The sequence below is a fragment of the Neopsephotus bourkii genome, unplaced genomic scaffold, assembly GCF_033783945.1.
Source record: "Neopsephotus bourkii isolate Nb327-2 ecotype Australia unplaced genomic scaffold, CSIRO-AGI_Nbou_v1 NB_739, whole genome shotgun sequence".
Taxonomy (NCBI): Eukaryota; Metazoa; Chordata; class Aves; order Psittaciformes; family Psittacidae; genus Neopsephotus; species Neopsephotus bourkii.
Genome location: NW_026901237.1, coordinates 2,498,664 through 2,520,882, shown reverse-complemented (window position 1 = coordinate 2,520,882; position 22,219 = coordinate 2,498,664). Strand labels below are relative to the sequence as shown.

General features: G+C 39.7%; 2 protein-coding genes across 13 annotated transcripts in view; one reads left to right on the top strand and one right to left on the bottom strand.

Annotated features, from left to right (window-relative positions):
• GIGYF2 (GRB10 interacting GYF protein 2) overlaps positions 1 to 22,219 on the bottom strand; it is a 75,901-nt gene that overhangs the window by 20,884 nt on the left and 32,798 nt on the right. For 8 of the 12 annotated variants that reach the window (XM_061354506.1, XM_061354511.1, XM_061354514.1 and 5 more), the window contains 5 exons: positions 7,382 to 7,561; positions 1,482 to 1,699; positions 1,229 to 1,391; positions 943 to 1,143; positions 278 to 468 (listed from right to left, as the gene is read on the bottom strand). In XM_061354506.1, coding sequence (XP_061210490.1) covers positions 278 to 468; positions 943 to 1,143; positions 1,229 to 1,391; positions 1,482 to 1,699; positions 7,382 to 7,561 — 953 coding nt within the window. The remainder of the gene's footprint in view (positions 1 to 277; positions 469 to 942; positions 1,144 to 1,228; positions 1,392 to 1,481; positions 1,700 to 7,381; positions 7,562 to 22,219) is intronic. The other 4 variants (XM_061354512.1, XM_061354515.1, XM_061354513.1 and 1 more) reach the window with 2 other exon arrangements.
• Positions 11,919 to 21,473, top strand: KCNJ13 (potassium inwardly rectifying channel subfamily J member 13). The gene is made up of 3 exons (XM_061354520.1): positions 11,919 to 12,108; positions 18,480 to 18,960; positions 19,861 to 21,473. Exons 2-3 carry the CDS (start codon positions 18,483 to 18,485, stop codon positions 20,481 to 20,483), a joined length of 1,101 nt encoding a protein of 366 aa, XP_061210504.1. The 5' UTR covers positions 11,919 to 12,108; positions 18,480 to 18,482; the 3' UTR covers positions 20,484 to 21,473.

Here is a 22,219-nt window from a genome sequence, read left to right as displayed (position 1 = left end):
GTAAGGCTACTTGACAGTGGTCGTAAGCACTAGGATCTCTAGCTCTTTAATAGTGGGTATAGTACCCTTATACAGAAACATACTACTTCAGCTTGAATTACTCTCCAAAATAATAATGGAGGGAAGAAAAGCAGCTTTCAAGTATGCACCATGGAGTGTAAAGTTTCAAGTATGCACCATGGAGTGTAAAGCTTTTATGGGCTTCAAGTATTTTTTTGCATTTCAAGTTCCTCCAGTCTCACGACTGTCAATAACAAAGGAATTTAAGAAATTTCACCTGCTCTAGGTGTTTGAGGCCCTCTTCATCATCTGGGTCAGTGGGAATGCTGCCCATGCCTGGAGCAGCTGTGACAGGTGTCTGGACTGGCCGCAAAGCAGGATTTGAATTGGAAACAGGAGGAGAAAGATGAGCAGGAGAAGCTGTGTCTGCAGAAATCTGTGGCAAAGGTTGAGCAACTGAAGCCAAATCTAAAGAAAAGTGTTAGAGATAATGAACTAAGAAATGAAAACTTACTGTAGAAAAACATTCAACAACTCAAAAGTAGCACCAAAGCAAAATGATTTTCAAATCTTCCTATACTGGTACTGTTTACAGCAAAGGCGCCCAACCTAACTTCAAGGAACAGTTTAAGTCCAAATAGTGCAGAACTCCACGCGTTCCAGTAATCCTGTTCCCTGACCACATACATTTGCCCAGACTATCTGCTCTACAACAATAAGGCATACCCCTAACTAGCTGATGTTTCTCTAGACTGTGTTGCAAAGTGAAGTACTTGTACACTGCAAGCATTTGAGATAGCATGTCCAACAAATCATGTATTTTTAACCCAGTTGGTGAACTCTTGCTCTTCGCCTCCATATTCCAGTCCTTGCCTCTTAAGAGGCCAAATTAATCACAATGAGTAATGGAAACTTACTAAATTTACCTATCAAGTTTATTACCTTCCCCTCTGCTGGACATTTTGGCTGGTGGTGTATTCTCCATTCGATTCTCTTTATCCTCTGTTTTTTCTGTTCTTTCTGGCAAAGACTCTTCCTTCCTTTCAAAAAGACTCGTCTGCAGCAGGTCTGGAGGCTGGGATTTTGGTGGGGTATCTGACCTAGCAGCTGGTGAAGACGCCTGGACTGCTTCTTCCACCGCTTCTGTAACATTGCATAATTCTACGTAACTGAATTAACAAAATTCCACACTGTAGCATAGAACAGATGTGCAAGACATTCCCCTTACCTGCCGCTACTCTATCTGTTTTCTCTCCCTCTTTCTTGGTGGTCTTCTCATGATCTTTGGCTTCTTCATTGTGGCTTCCTTCAGAGTCAGACCTTTCTTCACCTTCCTCCACGGGTCGGAAGTCCATCTCCTGTTCCTCAGGGATTGGCTCCTTCTGCACCTTCTATGAAGTAAACACAACCATTCATAATCCATTCCCAACATAACAGGATACTTGCTCAAAGCAAACAAAGGACCCAAGACAGCGGTTCACCTTTAAAGAGAGAAACGCTCCAGAGGAGTCAAATGTTCCCATTTCTTCTTCTGCATCTTCTAAGCACCACTCAGGGAGACTGTCCCTGTCGTCATCCATGCTGCCGCTCCCACACCGCACCCGTCGATAACCCCGTTCGTCGTCTCGTTCCCGGAAATCAAACTCAAACCTCCGCCGACGCTCCATGTGTTCTCGCCAGCCTGCAGAACGAGGGCCGTCTAAGGTAGGGGGAAAGCGACTTTACAACATAGTCCCAGGGGTAATAGCTTACTTGGGAGGGTGAAGGGGTCAGTGAAGAGATGACAAAGTGACAGAGAAAGGCCCTACAAGGTACAATCCACCTATGAACAGGCATCTTGGAGGACAAGGGAAAGAAAATGAGTATTTTGCCATTAAGCAGGAGACTTTCAAATATTGTTCACTGTATATTCCCCCACATTATAAATTGTATTATGAGCATTATAAAAACCAAATGAGGCTAAGAAAATTGGGCTACATGACCTAAAACATGCTGGAGCACCAAAACAGAACAAGCAACACCAGATGCTGACTGAATTTACCAGCCATCATTGACTTAAACTTCCTCTGGCATCTTTGTTGTGTTTACTTTGAAGCAATCTGCAAAGCCACATCCTGGCCATGCCACCCAGAGACACTTCTGTGCATACACATGAAAAATGACAGACTGCCAGCTGTTTGAATACCTTTGAAAATACTGTTAAGACTCTCCATTAGTAACTTTTTAGCCATGGAATACCATAACTTGAAATGATAAAGAAAAAAAAGGAGAGGGAAAACTTTCTTAATTCAAGTTTTATTTTACTTTTCTTTCCAATCTATTCAGAAGACATCTTCATTCAACCAACCTTAAAATCTTCTGACTGCAGTCATGCTATTTAAACTGTAAAAATCTTGCTGCTAAGGAAAACAAATTGGGAGTGAAAGGACTGCGAACAGCTTTCCATCCAATAGAAGCTACCTTTACCAGAAAGGTACAAAGAAAAAACAGAAGCATCTTAAGTTTTTAAGCATCTTTTCTGGAGAAAAAAAAAATTAAAACATAATTCTTTTTTTAGTCTCAGAATTTGTGCAATCAGTGCAGTCTCAGTGTTCATCAGATAGCTACCAAAAAAAACCCATCACAGCAGAAGAAACTGCATCCTCTATTTCCTTCATACGAATGAGGAATGTTTTCACATCAGCCCTAAGTATTTAATATTAACCATCCAAAAATCTACCTTTGTCTCACAAATGCAGGAAATGCAAAACAAACCCCTTCTAGAAGCACTATGAACTTTAAGGTTATATTTCATCAAGGAAACACAGAAGGTTAGACTTTAACCAGGACTTCACTATACCGTATGTGCTTACCTACAAATAATTCCACTGTATAACTTAATCCATGCTTGCAGTTATGCCTTTGAAACTAGCAACTGACATTTTTATGCAAAACTGTCAAATCAATGTTCTGAGGCTACCTTTTTAACATCATTAAGGAAAGATACAAGGCACAGTAAGCCTGCACTTATCCCATCTTTTCTGCCTGCTTTAAAGTAGTTCTTAACATCTTAGGCCTGTTATGTTAACCTCTTGTTCATGAGTAACTTCTCAAAAGTAGGTAAGAAAAGGCAAAGGCTAACTGAAGATGCAGCAATGGATCTCTCCAGACCTCCCAAAACACTTGTGTATGCTGAACAGCTGGACAGGGTGCTGGACCACCTTATCTAGGCTGTGATTTTGACAAGAAAGGTTGGACCAGATGATCCTTACGGTCCCTTCCAAGCTGGTATTCTATGAAGTAATAGTCATTTTCCACACCCTCACATCCCTGCCCACAGCACTCTAGGCTCCAACTTAGTGCAAATTCAGGAGGTGCAGATTTCTAAGGGCTTTCTTTTCAAGCAAGTCAGATATATGAACTTCTCATCAGAATACTGCTAAATTTTAGAAGAACAAAAGCATTTCTGGGAGCAACGTGCAACTAGGCAGGACACAGTCTACCTACCTAACGGAAGGCCTGGCACTGGAACTCCACTGATATGGCACCAGAAGCAGTGTTAACTTTACCTCCCCCCTTCTCATAAGAAAAATCAAAGCACCAAAACCAGGACTTCCTTTGGAATTGGAGGGCTTTTCCCAAGGTTTAAGTGTGAGAGGTTGCTGACAACCAGGCTGCATTTCTGATTAAAACCACAGGCGGGCATCTCCTCAGTACAGTAAGCAATGTCTGTGTTAGGTTTCCCAATACATGGCAGGAAACGAACATATTAACATCTCTGCCTGCTTGCTGTCCTGGGACTCACCAATAGCTGAACATCTCTTCTTCAGTTGTCTTTTGCATAGAAGAGGAAAATTCAGTATTAAGAACCTTCCATATAGCAGTAAAGGGACCATCTTGAGACTATGCATTGAGAAAAGCCTTACTTATACATGGTTCACACCCCTATAACAGGAGCACAGGCTCTTCATAGTGAGACCCAGAAACATGGTTTTTGAAGGTGATTCTAAGTATTTTGTTATTTCCAGGTATCTTCAAAGTTCAAATTAAGAACTTAAGAGATTTTGTTTACCATATGGGCTGCTTGCAAAGATTTAGTCACAAAACCTCCTTTTATAATTCACATACTTTCAGAGCTAGGCAGACAATCAAAAAGAACAGGTAAGTGGAGCAGACACATGCCCTTGTTTCTTAATAACAAAGGTTTACAAAGGCCCAGTGAGAGTATAGTGAGCAACTCAGGTGTGAAGTACAGGGCTGACAATCTTTAAAGCAACACAAAATTAAAGACAAATCTTACATTCTTACCTAAAGTTTTTTAAACAAAACTTAAGACAAAACATAGCTTTAAATTCAGCCCTATAGTAGCATCAGGCACCAGTTATAGTATATATATTTCAAGATCCAAAGGTAAAAGAAATAATGTTAAGCTGAATTTAGCCCTTTCACCTATAATCGTTAATTACAAGAAAGGACTATTAGCTGCTTCAGGAAATCCAAGTACACTTCAGTCTCAATTATTAATAGCTATTTATCTCTTAAAAGTTATATTCCTCAATTCAGAGATTAAATTTCCAGTGTACACTGAAACAATACTAAACACTATGCAAAAGGCAAATAGTACACATACTTTTTTGCCATATATTGTGTATGTAACTTATTTTTATTTTGCTCTTATTTTGCAACTAATTTTTATTTTGCTTAAGATATTTTAGCTACTTTAAGATACTCAAGAAGCACAAAACACAACGCTCCAAAACCAAGTCTACTTGACTGACTCCCTGAAGAGGGGAATGAACCAAGATGAGCTTAACAAAAGCAGCAACCAAAAAATATTTATATGAGATTACAGACTTAAAAACCAAACCCAAACCAAAACCCCAAAGCATCTATACATAATTCTCTAGTTTTGATACAGAAAATGTTTTGTATGTGTATCTGATAAAATGGACTTGGCATTGCAAATCTGAAGGGCAATCACTGTGTGAATGCAAGAACTGGAACAAAAGGCTTTTTAGGTAACCAGTCATTAAATCATTGTAAAAGATGGCTAAAAAAAGAAAACAAAACCCCCAAAACTCACCACCAGCAACCCACAAAAAGAATTAAAAAAAGTCAAGGGAACTTTGAAGCAACCGGTGAATTTAAATCTATTTAGCATATACTTAATCTGTCTAAAGATCCTATTTCACATCTACAATAGCAGCAATACCACATTTACTCAGAAATACTAGCAAAACAACTTTTCCATTGTATAGGCCAAGTAAAGATTTCTTTTCATCAGACCAGTCCTAATGCAGAGACCGTAGTCAAAAAAGTAGAAAACCCCATAAACCTTGACTGGAAAAGCCTGGTGATATAATCCAGTTTTCATGCTGCAAAACCACACAAGTTTACATCCCTATGAATTAAGTAGAAGTACAGAAGCATTAAGCTTGTCTCAAGAGAAGCCTCGCCGATTTGCTTCTACACTACCAATACTCAGATAATCCCTCACTTTACATGTGAGAGGAGAACAGTTGAAAAACAGCATGGAGGCATGACAGACCCCTTTAACTATGTCAAGGGAGTTAACTTCAGCTAAAGACAGAATCTGTGTAACTATTTAGGGGCAAAAGAGTGCTTCAGCAGCTGCATTGCACCCTCTTGATCCTTTGTGCCTAGTAAGAAAGCACAAAAGGAGCAGATTTAGGTCAGCCATTCTGCAGCAAACATAGCTGAAGGAACAGTAGTAATTCAAAAGCTGGAATAACAGTGGTCTGTGGGAATCAAAGTGTTCTTTGCTTAACAGCAGAAGACAATAAACTCAAGCCTGACAACTGCTATGTTCTTCTAAACGGTTCTCACCCAAAAGGAAAAAACAACAACAATCAAGCAGCACATAATCTAGTAGGGAGTATGCAAAATCAAGTGAAAGGAAGGTTTAGCTAAATGACAACAGTACTCTGAAGACATTTCTCTATTTTTAGCAGGACACATGATTAGTACTATTATCTAACACCAGAATAAGTATAAAGAAACTGTTTAAGCCATGCCAATTTGAGTTAAATTCTGTTTAAAGCAACAATATTATTCAAACCATTTTGATAGCCCTGTGGCTGCTACTAACAGGAGACTTCAAATACAGCTCTGAGGGAAGTTGAGACAGTAGAACAACACAGCACTCAGCTCAGCCTCTACCTCAAAATTAGCAAATTCTTTGCATACTCACATAATTCTTAGAACAGGCTTTTCGTTACACCTGCTAAAACTAATTTGTAAGTGAGGTTCACTTAATTGCTTATAGCAGCTAAAATTCAAACAAGCAGTAATACTTCCTGTGATGGAAGATGAGTTTTCAAAACACTCCACAGAACATCTTTCAAAAAAGATGACATGAATGAACTTCTAAACTTTACCATCTATGCTTCCTTTTAAGATAAAGCACACAGACTTGTACTGACAAGAGTCCACTCCTGAGTATCAAGGAAAGGTTTGGGCTCGAGGGAACTATAAAGTTCAACTAGTTCCAATCCCCCTGCTTCTCCTTTTCCTCAGGGCTGCTCTCAATCCATTCTTTGTGTGGCATGTATTTGTGCTTGGGGATTGCTCTACCCACATCCAGGACATTGCACTTGGCCTTGTTTAACTCCATGAAGTTCACATCATGAGGTACATCAACCATGAGATATAATCATAGCTGGCCTGATGACATGTGAACTACATAACAAAGCAGCAGTGTCTAATGAACAATTATGATCAAGCACCCGCAAAAACTACATTGCTCAAAATTTGCCCTTTAGCTCTGTTCTAAATCTGAAACATCTGAAAATACATCTAGCCTTGGGCTCACCACTGAAGTTTAGTACAAGCTAACGGTTGTTTGAGGATAGAATACTACATAGCTCTGGTGATGGCCAGAACAGAGATTACAGTTGCTCACAATCCTTACAGTAATGAAAGTCTTTGTGGCATTGAAAATGGTGATACATCTATTGTAAGAGCAAGCTTGGCTTTCTTTAACTGAGGAGGAAAAGTTGTCCACCTCAGCCCAAAAAACATCCTGTGCTTCCTTTGCTTCCCACATGAAGATGTAACAGTAGAAGAACCACAATACTTTCTTAGTTCCCAAAAGCCTTCTGCAGCCAAAACATGCCCAGAACCAAGATCCCACAACAAACAGGACTGCTAGCCAGATCTTTTCCAAGTAGAAAAAAATAAAACTAAAGATTACATATGTGCACACATATATATTTTTATATATGTTTCAGCCATACTACTCAAATACCAAGCTTCACTTTGTATTTTTCCTGCAACTCTAGCAAAGCAGTGCTGGAAAGCAGGCACCACCTCCTTTTCTTCTGCCTTCCCCATGCCCTTTCCCTATAGCCATGGCTGCATTTTCCTCTAGATCTCCTCTCACCTGGGCTGTGAGGGCGCCACCTCTCACCATCCCTCCGTGACCCAGCCAGTCGCCAGCCTCCATCATCATCTTCCCCATTTTGTTCCTCCCTGAAGATGCGCCAGTTTTCGCTCTCAGAGCGTATAAACTCATGTTTTCTCCCTGTTGTTGCTGTCCCACCTTCCTCAAAGTTTGGTCTCACTGCAAAGAAAACACATACCCAGTGAACATCCGTCCTGTCTTTAGGAACCTAGAAACAAAAGGGTTGAAATTGTGCTCCCTTAGAGGCAAAAAATGCACTAGAAGCATTGACAGGAACCTAGGAGAGGAACAGAAGTTCATGGAAGGAAACACATGACATACTTAGGAAATCTCTCCACATCCCTATGTACCTATTAACAAAAGAAAGCAAAGAATACAAGAAATTATCACATGGGTAAGACAGAGAAGGAAAAGACAACAGTTTAAGAGACACAGGGAAGCACAGAAGGAAAGCCAAAGTATGCAGAGAGGATAAACTGCTGTATCATGAAGTCTCATGCTAAATGAAAATAGGAACGCAGTAAACTAAACATTGCACACACTTCACATAAGCCAAACATTTTCTACTTCCGTAATAAAAAGAATGAGATCTAGATATTTAATCCAATAAGATGCACAGCATTCTCTCAAGAAAAACAGAAAATTTAAGGTAGGATTAAGAGTTAAAGGAAAAAAACATTAAGTCGTGTTCACATCATCCTGTGAATCCATCTTCTGGAGAGCCAAGGTCAGCATACTAAGAGTGCGAAGCACCTATGAAGCTTCAAGGATTAGTCTACCATGAGCTTAATACATAGTCTTTTAGTTCTGAATTTACATTACATTTAAAATAAACCAAAATTCTCGAGTACTTAATGAAAAGCAACAGTGCTACAAAGGGATGTGTGAATAATAAAAAGAATCCACATATACACAAGTAAGTCAGGTTAAACATACAAAGGCCTTTCACTGTTGACTCACCCTGACATGGATACACTACTACTGAAATAATGGTGAGTACTGGATTTGGGTGGGGTTTTTGTCATCTTAGATCTCTGAAAAAATGTCACACAGAAAAATATAATCGGAGGTGCAGGGAAGCCTCTCATCATTGCTTCTTGGATAAACTCTGCATCATAGAAAACTAGGAGACTGAGCTACGGAGCCAAGTCAGCAGAAAGTAAAATAATACAGAGATAGTAAGCCAGAAAAGAGCTGCAATCCAACAGACAGGATCAGCCTAACACCCAGACGATAAGGAATATGCCTCATTCTTTCTGAACTTATTCTTAAATTGCTACAAGAAATAAAAATGTGATTTTTTTATTTTTTTTTCTCTGTAGCACAAGACACTCAAGTTTCCTCATTAAAACAGTCACCGACAGAAAAATGTTAATTTGCTATTTTGAGACCAGAAACAGTCATACTTTTAGAGATGTAGCTAACATTTTCAACAAAATTCACAGCTATTACCTGACAGTCATGCAGTAACAGTAATTCTAGAGATTTTAGACTCTACCAGTTAAGGAAAAGAAGTTATTTCTTTCCATCGTTATTAAGATGCTGGAGACTGCACTTCAACACTGGCAAGCCATCAGCTCACAGGCTCTGCTCTACTCTTCCCAAGAAGTACTGTGAAGTCTACTTGGCCACTGAACAGCTGTGCCCCTCTGCAGCTATACATATTACAGGCATACCCAAGGCAACTCAAGTTTTCTTAGACCTTGAGACAGCTGGGTTTGCTCCCAAGAACTGAAGTATCAAAGTCTGGGTTTGTATTCTGAACTTGCAGCAAATGGCATCCCCGTTTGCTGCTGTGGAGTTTGAAACATACCTCTACAGAGGTGACAACACATAAAATGCTGTTTGCCAGGACCAGACTCAGATTGGCTACTGCCCCTCCTCTGACTTTTAAATTCTACAGCATTAGAAATATAAGAAACAAAAGAATCAATTATAAGGGATATTATTATTCTTCTGAGGATGGTATCAGCTTTGATTCTGCAATCTTTCTGAACACAGCAGCACTCCAGTGTGTCACATCAGATGACTGTTCTGATGCCGTACTTCAATGGAATTAAGGGAAACCATGCAGCATATCATGACATACTGAAGTTTTCTGGTACTAGGACACCATCACAAGCAATATTCAGAAGACTGCAAAGTATGTGTCAAAACATATCTGACCTTGAACATTAAACATACCAGCCAAAAAAACTGGTTCTTTACACATATAAACTGGTCACAGGTTAAAAATCAGAAAAAAAAAATAAAAAAAAATCAAGTTAACAAAGTGACAGAAAGACTAGGACAAAGCTGTATACGGGACTACTCCTACAGCTTGCACCTACATTCAGAACTTGCAAAGCCCCAGTATACTGTCTTTGCAAGCTATTCCTAGACTTGAGAACGTTCATTTCAGAACTGACTTAGGTCAGAGAACCAGGATTTGGCAATGTTTTAAGGATGAAAAAAAAACCTAAAATGCAGTCTATGGTTTTTGCCTTGGACTAATTGACTGGACTTCCTGAAGAGAAGGAGCAGTAAAAGGGCACCTCTGTTCAAGTCTGTCACAAAGCCAGCAATGGTGTTTACAGAAAACTTCAGATAGAGCCTAGTGGTATCCAGCCAAAAAAGCCTACAGCTGTGCAACACTGAGCTGAAGGGAGATTGAGAAGAACAAGACTGTGATTCTGGGGTGTAGTGTGTGGCAACACGTTTAGGAAGAGAACTTACTTACAGAATGGCAAATAACTTCTGCTCTCCATGCTGTCAGGGCATGTTTCCTATGACATGCTCACTGTTTGTAAAGGATAAACAGGAAAGTGATGACTGACAATAGTGTCTCCTCTACAGAGGAGAAAACTAGAAGAGTCTATTAAGTGCTTTGACTTTTGCTCTCTTCTTCCTGCTGCACAATTAATTCCTCAAGAAGAGCATAAAAAGAAAAAAAAACACTGCAGCTAGTGTTTTTAAGGAATTCAAATAACTTTGCCTAGGTGTGTAGCTCATTTTACAAAAGAATAAAACAAATGGCCTTAAAATGATATTTCTGTAGAAGGACTACTTTCTTATTAGGACAGTATTTGACATGCTAGGGACTCCACAGGAACACACACATCATGAAGTGAGTCACTTGTAACCAAAGTCAGTGACAGAGATCAGCAGCTCCAATGACCATTTCCACATTCACATTGCCTGCCTCTCTCTGTCAAATCTCAGCCTCAACAGTTGGCCTCAATGACATACAGATCAAACACGACACTGTACCCTTTTTGCTCAATTGACCATCATCCACTGTCATGAGTATGGATGAAATAGTAAATTCAAAGGAAGTAACAAGAGTTCAGTTGCATAACACACACCTGGAAATCACATACTGTAGCTACTCCCTCAGCAGTACAAATACATTAGATTTTCAATCCACCCAATTGAATCAGATTAGAAAACCTGTGACCAGACACCATGTGCGTTCTACAGTACAAAATACAGTTTGTAAAAAAACATGGTTTCTTAAAATAAGTTAAAAAGCTCTGCCTGTAGTGGAAGTTCAACTTTGCTCAAGTATAGAATGAAAGGCAAAGGACAAGTCACATTGTCCTGTGGGCTTACCACAGAGCTGGGAGTCCCCTTGCACTACATTATTTGCTCTGGCTCCGAAGGTCACACCATGCCTACCACTATTTTCGGTGCTGTGCCTGAACATGTATTAAAATATTCCATACTAATGAAGCAAAGAATTAATGTTTTGCAATTTAGGGTTGGGGGAAGGTTAAAGAGAGAAAGAAGCAAAAAAACAGGGAGGATTTTGTTTCCTAAGCAAGAAAGTCTACATTAATAAATTTTCCCAGCAGGCTTTCAGTAGTTTTACTGCAAACAACCACAGCCTTTGTTTCTCAGATCCTCTTACATCTGATGTTCAATTAAAGCCCTCACATTAGCAGCTCACCAAAGGAAAAAAGAAAAAGCGTGAAATACTACTGCATTACATTCCGTTTAGTAGCACACGGAGTACTCTGCACAGCCATTCAGCTAAAACATCTTCCCTAAATAACTGTTCTCATCTGACAAGAGAGAAAATAGCTGAAGTGAAAGCGGTTTCACTGACTGCATGGGAACAGCAGCCCACCTACTCTGCATTGTTGCATCCTTGGGCATTAGCAAAACCCTGTGATTAATTCCACTTTTCACAAAGGAACAGTGTGGAGATGGAAGGGAAGTAGCCAGATCTACACCTTCTGACCAGCATTAAGCTAGTTCAGCAACAACTCTTTCAGCTTTTCACATGGAACTTTTAACCTTATTCGAACCCAAAAAATTACCTTGACGAAGGTAGCAAGGGGAAATGCACCCCTTCCCCAAGCAAGTGTTTGAGGATTTCTCCTTGGCTGCTAAGGATTTGTGTTGGGTAAAGAAATGCTCCTAACAAACCAGCATTCTTTTCCACATGATCAGAGCTAACTGGCCCCCCTGCAGGCAAAATGACCAATCAAATAAGCCTCACATGAAAACCAACCCTCCAACCCCCTCCCCGGACTATAAACACAGGAATGAGACATACAAACCCATTTTAAAAGTGATTTTTGGTGGGGGTTTGGAAAAAATCTCTACCAACCACTTGTGGGAAGTTCTTGCCAGTGCTGGAACCAAAACAGAAGACCAGCCGAGTCCCTCTCCTGAAGCCCAGGTTCTTCCCCTTCCTCGGCACAGAAACCCTTCAAAAACCGGTAAGTACACAAAGCAATCATTTTTCTTCTTCTTTTTTTTTTTCTTATTGTACAATTAGAAATTGGTCTGCCATTCTTTAATCAAAGAAATCAAAGTTGTTCTCAGGGCACACAGTTTTCCTTTTAAATTTTGCTAAATTAAGTGTCATCTTCAACAAATCGGTTTCTGATTCCCCCCACCTGAAAAACAAGGTCTGTAATCATCTGGAAAAGCATTTTCTAAAAGCATATAGAGTAAAAACCAAAGGCATCATGCAGTATTTTTTCAGAAAGATTTCAAGACAAACAGCAGGAATACCACTGTAGCTGGGTGTTACCTCGCCATGTGTTATCAAAGTCATCCTCACCTTCTTGCTACATTCATTGTAACTCAGCATTTAACTTCAGTACCATAGTAAATTAAAAAAGTGACCTTCACCTCTTCAGGTCTGCTGCTACCACCTATAATTACATCTCATATCCTTAACTGTTCTCAATCAATGCATTCTCTGTTCATGGGCACCAAGTATGAACTCCAACATCCTAGAATACTCCATCATTCCATACAAGCCATTAGGAATTTTGCATCACGCAGGGCAGAACAGCTCTTCAAAAACAGTAAGTTCACAAGAAATGGATGGCAGCAGACTTCTATTACTACAGATTTACATCAAATAAAATCCTCCCTCAACTGTAAATTTATTTTACCATTAGCAATACTTAATTTTGCATTTTAGGCTTCTCTATAAGGATTTAATATACACTACCATATTTTAAAGCCTTAAACAACATTTAAGCAAAGTCTCAGTGAAGTTTTTCTGCTTTTCTAAAGGTGGCCAGACTAGTTGCTCTGTTAGGGTTCATACGGATTCTCACAGCATTTTCAGCATGCTGTACTATGTGAAAATACATTGTACACAAAATGAAGCATTACAATATCCCCAATAATCAAGTATATAAGCAGCATTGTTTTCTGTATTATAATAAAAAACTGGAGCATGGGTGGGTTGATTTTTAAGTGCATTCTGTAGTAAACTGTCATAGAAGGTCAAAAGTATGAGGCACTCACACTGAACTTAAAGGCACTTCCTCTGAGAAGTATTGACTTGGGCTCAACAAACTAAAGTTCCCACTTTCACAAGATTTATAAGTGTAACAAGTCTTGAAAACTGTTATCTTAATTCTGCAGACTGCTTGGAAAAAACAGTTTTGTCAAACTACTACCATTCATCTCAATGAGGCACTAGCTACAAAACCTGAAGGACAAACATGTTTGAAATTTTAACTATCCTACTAACAACGGTACCATAAGCTTTCAACCCAAGCAGTTATTCTAACTGAACTGCTTCCCACATTTCTAAGATTGCCCCCTTGTCCCCTAATGTAAATTACATGATGCAGACATGTATACTGAAAACAACCCTTCATTTCCTAATATTAATGTCAGAATCTCAAACATTGCCATTCAATCTAAAACCAACAATACAGACATTTTAACAGCATGAAAGTACCCTTTAAAAAAGTGATAAACTTTGTTTGTTAATACCTCTTCATTTGCAACATCTGAATGATCCCAGCTTTGATTACATGTTGGAATTTGAAACTAGTGCAAAGTTATGCAGACCCAGGTCAAGTAAAGAAGGACTGTACACATTCCTGGAGCACCACCTGGGTTCCAATAAATCTTTGAATTGTGCTAGAGTTGTAAGCAGGTTTTGCAGTTACTCCCAGCAAACAGCAGGTCCTCTTGACTACCCTGCTCCCATGATGAAGCAGTGCACTACAAACTGCCTCAAATGCCTTCCAAGGTCAGTTAGAACAGATATTATTAAAGAATAGAAGTTGGGCAGGTAGGGCAGCACTGCAAATGTCTCCCTTGAACATTCAGGCTGTTAAGAAGGCTGCAGGTGCATTGTATGAAGCTGTAAACAGGATGGAGGTGTCAAAATGCCTTCAACTGAGAAGGCAAACAAAAAGAAAATAGGCTGCCGTAAATGAGCTCCCCTGCAACCCTACCAAATCTTAGCAGCTGAGCTTCTGCTGTCAACAGAAAGGCTAAGCAAAAGAAAAGAGGAAAGCAACATACCGGCATGAAGCAGAAAGCTAAGAAACAGACAGAATCATAGAATAGTTAGGGTTGGAAAGGACCTTAAGATCCTCAGGTTCCAACCCCCCTACCATGGATAAGGACACCTCGCTCTAAACCTTATCACCCAAGGCCTCATCCAACCTGGCCTTGAACACTGCCAGGGACGGAGCATTCACAACCTCCCTGGGCAACCTATTCCAGTGCCTCACCACTCTAACAGGAAAGAATTTCTTCCTTATATCCAACCTAAACTTCCCCTGTTTAAGTTTTAACCCATTACCCCTTGTCCTATCACTACAGAGATGTTACAACACAAGAAAGATCTCAATGAAAAAGGCAAAGCGTGGGAGATCAGTGTGCTAGACCATGAATTGCAGAAATGTAGGCAGTATCTTAGAGCTTTAAGGCAAAGAGTTTTGTTTGTTGGGTGTTTTTTTTTCCCATAAATCATTAGCAAGCCATGTCAGCTTAGAACCTGTCTGACTGCTAGGAAAAGGGAAATCATGCTTTTGAGTTAATAAGGTAGTACTCATCCTACCTTGACTTATCTTACAAGATCATGCAGAAGAGAGAAGCCAGAATGAGAGACAATGATGGCAGAGAGATTTAGTAAGAGCTGAGAACTGACATACACACTGGAGATGGTAATAGCAATTTAATTTTCAGTAGACTAGAAACAGGAAGGATAAGACACACTGAATGCAGGATAAAAGACAGGTCAACATGGCAAAGGAGGTTTTGAAGTCATTTCTGACAGTTCCTGTCTTTCCAGACAAGGGCTATTAGCTGGGAGATAGCAGGAGAAGGACACCCCAAAGCTACAAGGAGTTTCACAAGGCAAGAACCATGAAAAGCAAAACCAGACAAACAGCATAACATGAGGGTTAAGAGTTCACATTAAACAAACCTGGATTAGAAGCACAGCATGTATTTAGTAGTGGAGATGGGTATTCTCCAACAAACAATTACCTGAAAATAAGAATTCTGTGAAGTTGAATGTCTTTCCTAAAACATACCATTTGAAACTGGGATTAACGCAGGGACATCAAGGACCAGGCAGGCCATGGGATCAAATCAAATGGTCCAAATTTCAATAGTTTATCATCAGTAAGGAAAGAAAAGATTGGTATTTTTCTACTACAGCGAGCAAGCACAGGAGTAGACGGAAGATAACTCCTTATAAATCCAAAGTCACATCTATTCTTAAGTTGACTCTGCTGTCAACTGTCAGCAAGTTGACTCTGCTGTCACATCTATTCTTCAGTTGACTCTGAATAAAGAGGACTAATCATCCAGCCTAAGTAAACTATTTCTCACAGGGCAGCTGTTCTTTCGCTTCTTATTTTAAACCAACTGCATTGCTCTATTCAGAGTTTCTTACCCATTTTTCCAAGCCCAAGAAGTTAAGACTTGTGGCTCTTAAAACCATCAAGAGCTTTTGCAAGAAAAGCAGCTTTGGAACTAAAGCTTACACATTTCTAATATCATCACAGCCATCAATTTAGGTACTTAATATTTTAAACGGTCCTAGACAAGGAAAAAAAGAATTACAGATACCTCAAATGAGATCAGAGCAGTAACCCGGTTAACCTCAGCAGACAAAATCCCCTGCTGGGAGTCTCAAGGAGGAGAGACAGAAGACTCTTGTGAAGTGTGCTGTTGAGGTTAATGGAGGTTCTCTTTCTGAAGTACCTTTAAAATCTGCCAGTAATGGATCCTCCCCCATAGAAAGTTCCCAAATAACCTGACTATGAACACTGACTAAATTTCTCCAGAGCTTTAAATCAACATTAAAGGATTACTGACCACCCCCAAAAGCTCCTTAACAGAACTGAGACCCTGCAATGCTAATGGCATTTTGCTCTGAGTAAAGGCTGTGGCACTCAAGCATGCTACCTTAGCACTGATGTGTGGAAGATCTGAAGTGTAGCCAAGAAGAATGTACCACATTAAGTATGTTTTTCCTGTTACTCATAACATAACACTGCAGAAAAGGCTTCTGTCACAAGTAAGCCAGCATCAGATTCATTCCTAACAGCAGATGGTTGTTTTGCTAACCCAAATTACTTGGAGGCAATGAAGCAGATGCTGCCCTCAAAATACAGTAACACACTAATTTTTTGTTTTGGTTTTGTGTTTTACTGTTGTTGGCTGGTTTTCGTGGTGTGGGGTTTTTTTCCCCAGGAATGCACGTTTACACCCAGAAGCCGTTTGTTCTAAGTATTTTCCTCTATTCAAGCAAAGGGAGGAGTTGTTGTGGATACTTCTTATTCTAAGATGATAAAATCAAGGCACAGTCCACAGCTCATTTTGAGCATCATCACTGTCATCTTTCCCAAAGATGCCCATTTTCCAATTCCCTCAAGGAATCCAGAAGGGCTTTCCTAAATCTTGGCACAAGGACTCTGCTCTACAGACAACTGACTAACCATCTAATTCCTGAAGCATTTAAAGTTGTATTCAAGTTACTATAAACTCTGTAACATTGCTGCAAGACTGAAAACTGTCATTCAGAGAGCAACACAGCAGACCAAAGATCAAACTCAGGTGAAGGCTGGGGATCAGGTTATAAGCTAAATGGCCTATGATCAGAAGAGTACCAGCAGCCTGGTACTACTAGCCAGGAGAATCTCAGTAAGCCCACTGTATTCTTTGGCACAGAGCGCAGTTTTAAAATACTCCTTCTAGGAGATGTGAATTGGAAAATAAAAATGAGGGGAAAACCCACCAAGTTCTACTCAGACCACCATCTACTCTACATCCTTTGACTACAGCACAGACAGAGGAAAGAGCTGGATGGTTCTGAGAACCCACAGAAGGAAAGGAAAAATAAAATGGAGCTAAATGTCCATTGTGATGTCGAGCATCATACTCGGAATGCATTAAGCACAAGAAGAGATAAAGAGAACGTTCCGCTAGTACTAGAACTTGGTATCAAGATCAAGTAAGCAATCATGAAAACTGCTGGTTTACAGAATCAAAGATTACAAGAAAGATTTTTTACCTTTCATCAGTTCATTCTGAAGTTCAGGATCCTTAGATCTAGCAGGTTTCAAGATAAAACTAAGCCAACACTCTTTGCAGGGGGGAAATCCAATGTGCCTAGGCTGTTTGTATGCTTGTGTTATACCCCAAAAAGGTCATAATACAGAGAAAAGGTCAAAACTGATAGGAAACCAGCAAAATTGACATGTATAATTATGACTTGCAGAATTTACACGTATTTTTAAATCTCTTTTGTTCTACAAACAAGCTTCACCACAACCTTCTTCAGGTAGGCTGTACACACTATTAAGTCTCTATTTTACATGAGCCCATATTTAGTTTTAATCTATCCAAGGTAATATTTAAGCATTCAGTATTTATAATACTGATTTAGAGTGGCCAGTGTCTCTTCCATCTCTGACAAGTTTGGCAAGTTTTGCGGTTTAGAAGTAAACCAAGGAGCCTAACATGTGAGACACCTAAATGTATCCATTTTGCTTCCCGCATGTCCAATTCCACCTTCACCCCCTAATCCCCGTACACTTGCTGTCTTATTTTCTTATTTGGTCACTAACACAAAATAACTGCTATGACAGACTAAACTTCAAATTACACCACAGTATATTTTCCGTATTGGTCTTATGCCTTCTTTTTACCTGATCCTTACATAAACAGCCTCAGACTCCCAGAAGCAGCTCTGCCCTGAACACTGTAGTTCTGCTGAACTAGACATGATGGGTGCAGACCAGCTCACATTTCCTGAGCTAGGAAAATCTGAAAGGGCTACTAGGGTTACTAGGTAAACTACATCATTCCACCTAAATGCATAAACATGTTAGAGAAATAATACAGTAAACATAATTTCTATAGTATTAATAGTATTCATAATAGCATCAGCAAACTTAAACTCTGCTAAAAAAAAGTTACAAAACCTGGTATAATCCGACAAAATTCAGTTTCTTTTCAGATACAATATGCCCAATACCATCCCACTCAGCTCCAAAGAACTGAACATGCAACTCAAGTGTAAATTTAGGAAGCTAAAGTATGAAAGTTTAATTCAAAACACTAAGCAGGGAAAAAGTTGAGAAGTAGTCAGATTTTTATACTTAATCTTTTTTAGCAAAGTATTACCACAACAGTGGTAAATTCCTCTCCAGGCTCCTGACTTAATCTTCTCTGGATTGCAATGTATAAGCCCTCCTTTGTTGGCTGCAGTATTTCAACCCCTGCTGATGTGTCAAAAACTGTGAACATTAGGCAAAATACAAACATGCTGCACTGTATCACACTTTTCCCCTTTTTTCCTCTTTTTTAGAAGATGACAACAGATATGATAGAGAGCAATAATACCAAATCCAGCGTTCCCCTCCTGACCCAAAGATACCTGAGGATGGTGACCAAGGACGGACACAGCACGCTCCAGATCGATGGTGCCCAAGGGAAAGGTCTAGCATACCTTCGAGATGCATGGGGAATATTAATGGACATGCGCTGGAGATGGATGATGCTTGTCTTTTCTGCTTCTTTTGTCATTCACTGGCTAGTCTTTGCAGTGCTTTGGTATTTACTAGCTGAGATGAATGGGGACCTGGAGCTGGACCATGATGCTCCACCTGACAACCACACTATATGCGTCAAGTACATCACCAGTTTTACAGCTGCTTTCTCCTTCTCACTGGAGACGCAACTCACAATTGGTTACGGCACTATGTTCCCAAGCGGGGACTGCCCCAGTGCTATTGCACTACTTGCAATACAGATGGTCCTGGGGCTTATGCTGGAAGCCTTCATCACAGGTAATCCTTCATATTTAATATTTAAATAGAACAGCTGTAATAATTAGACTTAAGAAATGGAGCTATAAATAAATAATGATCACATTGATATCAAAAAAATAACTAAGTCACTACAAGAATGATGAGACTTCAGCTACATAGTATTAAAAGTTGAACACCTTTCATTACAAGATGACATAAATTAGGTAATATCAAGATCTGGACTTGAGACTTCCACTTCTCACTGGATGGTGTTTGTGGCAGATACCTACTTATCAACCTCATTATCTCTCAAGATTTCTTCCATGGAATTTGTTTCGATTTTAAGGTTCGCTTTAATCTACCTGAAGTATTTCAGTTGAGCTTTAACTCCATTCTTAAGTACTCCTCAGTACTCAATGTAATGAAAATTTTTACGATGTCACAGCTATTCTGAGACATTTCAAGTTAAGTAATTTGCAGGTTTAAATTATTTCAGAAGACTAAAAATACACGGGTTAGTTGACTGTGTATTAAGAAAGAGCTTCCCCTGTCGCAGCACACGGAGATCAAGTACTATTTATTACCAATTACAGTAAATTGGGGCAAGCTGAAATATCTCCCTTCCAACAGCTGAAGTTTACTCTCCAAACATTAATCACAGAATCATCATAGAATCAGACTGGTTTGGGTTGGAAAGGCCCTTAAAGATCACCTAGTGCCAAACCCCTACCATGGGCAGGGACAGTTTAGAAAAAGAAGCATTTTAGAAAAGCTATGCTTTTTGAACAAAAATGGGTTACTGTGATGCCAGCCTAGCAGTTTTCAAAAACACAGGCTGAGGTAGAAAGACTATGTTCACCCGAGCCTGCTTCTCTTTCACAGAGCGTGGAAGCTGCAGGCACTGTGCTCATATTCAGTTTGTTCTCTTCCATGATGCAGGTGCTTTCGTGGCCAAGATTGCCCGACCAAAGAATCGGGCATTCTCCATCCGCTTCACCCGCTCTGCTGTAGTGACACACACCGAGGGGAAGGTATACCTTATGTTCCAGGTGGCCAACACACGCTCCAGCCCACTGACTAGTGTCCAGATTTCTGCTATACTTTACCAAGAACAAGAGAACGGGCAGCTGCACCAAACTAGTATTGACTTCCACCTAGACAGCGTTACTTCAGATGAGTGTGCTTTTTTCATCTTCCCACTGACCTACTACCATTCAGTCACTCCCTCCAGCCCCCTGGCTGCCCTCCTCCAAAAAGAAGCTCCTCACCACTTTGAGCTGGTCATCTTTCTGTCAGCTGTGCAGGAGAGCACAGGGGAAATGTGTCAAAGGAGAACATCCTACCTCCCCTCAGAGATCATGCTGTACCATCGCTTCGCCTCCGTGCTAGCCCGCAATGCCAAAGGTGAGTATCAGATCAAGATGGAAAATTTTGACAAGACTATTCCTGAGCTTCCAGCTGCAGCTGACTCAAATTGTCCAAGAAGGACTGACAAGGAGATCCGCATCAATGGACAGCACGTCGACAGCTTCCAGCTCTCCGAGGCTGGCCTCACAGAATAGAGAGAACAAACTGTGAACTTAGTGCTTTTTTAATTATTACATTAAACTTTCAGGTTCCATTCACAGCCTTCTTTCCTTGCCTACCCTGCCATCTTCTAGTGATCTTTCTCTTTTTACTCACATCCTTTTGATTACAACATGATATGCAAAGTAAAAAGAACCAGTGTGACCAAGTAAACTGAGAAGAGGCTGGATTAACCACACAGGACAAAGTCAGGTACAAGAATCACAGTACTAATTCTGGGAAACTAGAAGAACTACCTGCTGAATTCACTAGACTATGATTAAAGCCACACTGACCCTGAAAGGAGAGAACTTCAAAACTCCTAAAGCTCACCAAAACCATAATTAACCAGCTTGGGACAAATTGGACAGTATAAAAAGAAAAATATCAATCAAAACCAATATGAGGTCATTCAGTCAATATATTAATTCTGGTATAAGCAACTCTATTCATCCAAGATCCTAAGTTTTCTGTTCTCCTAACTCTTTGGGAACACAGGGTTATATCAGATTTCAGATGGCCGAATTCACTCTCAGAAAGTACTGCCAACCTCTCATGGCAGTGAAAAGAACTCCTGATGTGCTTATTAAGAAAAATTGTAAATACTAACTGTAGTTAATCATCTGCCAAATAGGAGAACATCTCATTTCAAGACGTGTCTATGAAGACAGTACCAAAAAAATCTTGATGTATATGACAAATGCTGAACTGGATTTTTTTTTCCATGTTTGGAAATACTGAATAAATTATTTAGCTGTAGAAAACAGACTATTTAAATTAATGCACTTTTTAAAAGGACCATACATTCCACATGTTCTCACCTTTGCGCTGCTTGTTTCAAGTAGATCTGACCCAGAAGGATGCACTATGTATATGAGAATTAGAACTGCATCCATTTAATTTTACGCTTTTATCATCACTATTTGCCTGTACACACAGCATAAATATTGAGACACTTAAATCAATTTTAAAATAAAAAAATTAAACTATACATGAGACTTCTTTATTTAAGTGCCTCATAAACCTCCTGCAATTTGAATGCTGTTCTGAAGTTCCTAAATAATTTAAGAAGATAAAGGATAAACAGAATGATGGGTAATTATTTCCAAGCTCTCAACAAAAGCAGAGCCTATTATGTGTTCATACTTGAGCAGTCAAGCATCAAAATAAAGTAAAAGTCATCTTTCAAAGATAAAGACTTTCCACACAAACCAAGACAGCAAAAATAGCAATTTTCATTGACAACAGCATAATACTCTATGAGCTACGCTTCCTTTTAACTTCACTGAAGCTGTCAGCAGCAGGAAAAATGATCAAGGTCTCTAATGAGACACCGTTTAACTGAATTCTTCTCAAGTTCCAAAACTCTGTTAACTGAAGTATGTTCACAACCCAAAAGAGGTTACTTTGCTTTAGGGTCTGAGAAAATGGAAAACAACCCTGCAGAAGTATTTCACACAGGGAAAGAGAAATGAGGCAGAAGGCAGACATTTTCAGTGCAATTAAATTCTTTTTCCAAAATTCAGTATTGCCTCCCTACATTCCACACCTCAGACAGATTTTATCACAGACACCCTCAAAATATCTTTTTTGTTTAGTTTAATGTAAAAGCATTCACAAATATTGTGAAGCTTGGAGAGCACCACCCTATTAAGTTAAACTGCCTTCATCCCTACCTTTTTTAGTGTTGACACATAGCCAGGTTAAAGATTCCTCTTCCACCCTCATGTCA

Bases quoted from the DNA above. Each gene is read 5' to 3' on its own strand.
- KCNJ13 (XM_061354520.1), top strand. From the start codon at position 18,483: ATGACAACAGATATGATAGAGAGCAATAATACCAAATCCAGCGTTCCC. The intron at 18,961-19,860 runs GTAATCCTTCAT...TCCATGATGCAG, and splicing joins GCTGGAAGCCTTCATCACAG to GTGCTTTCGTGGCCAAGATT.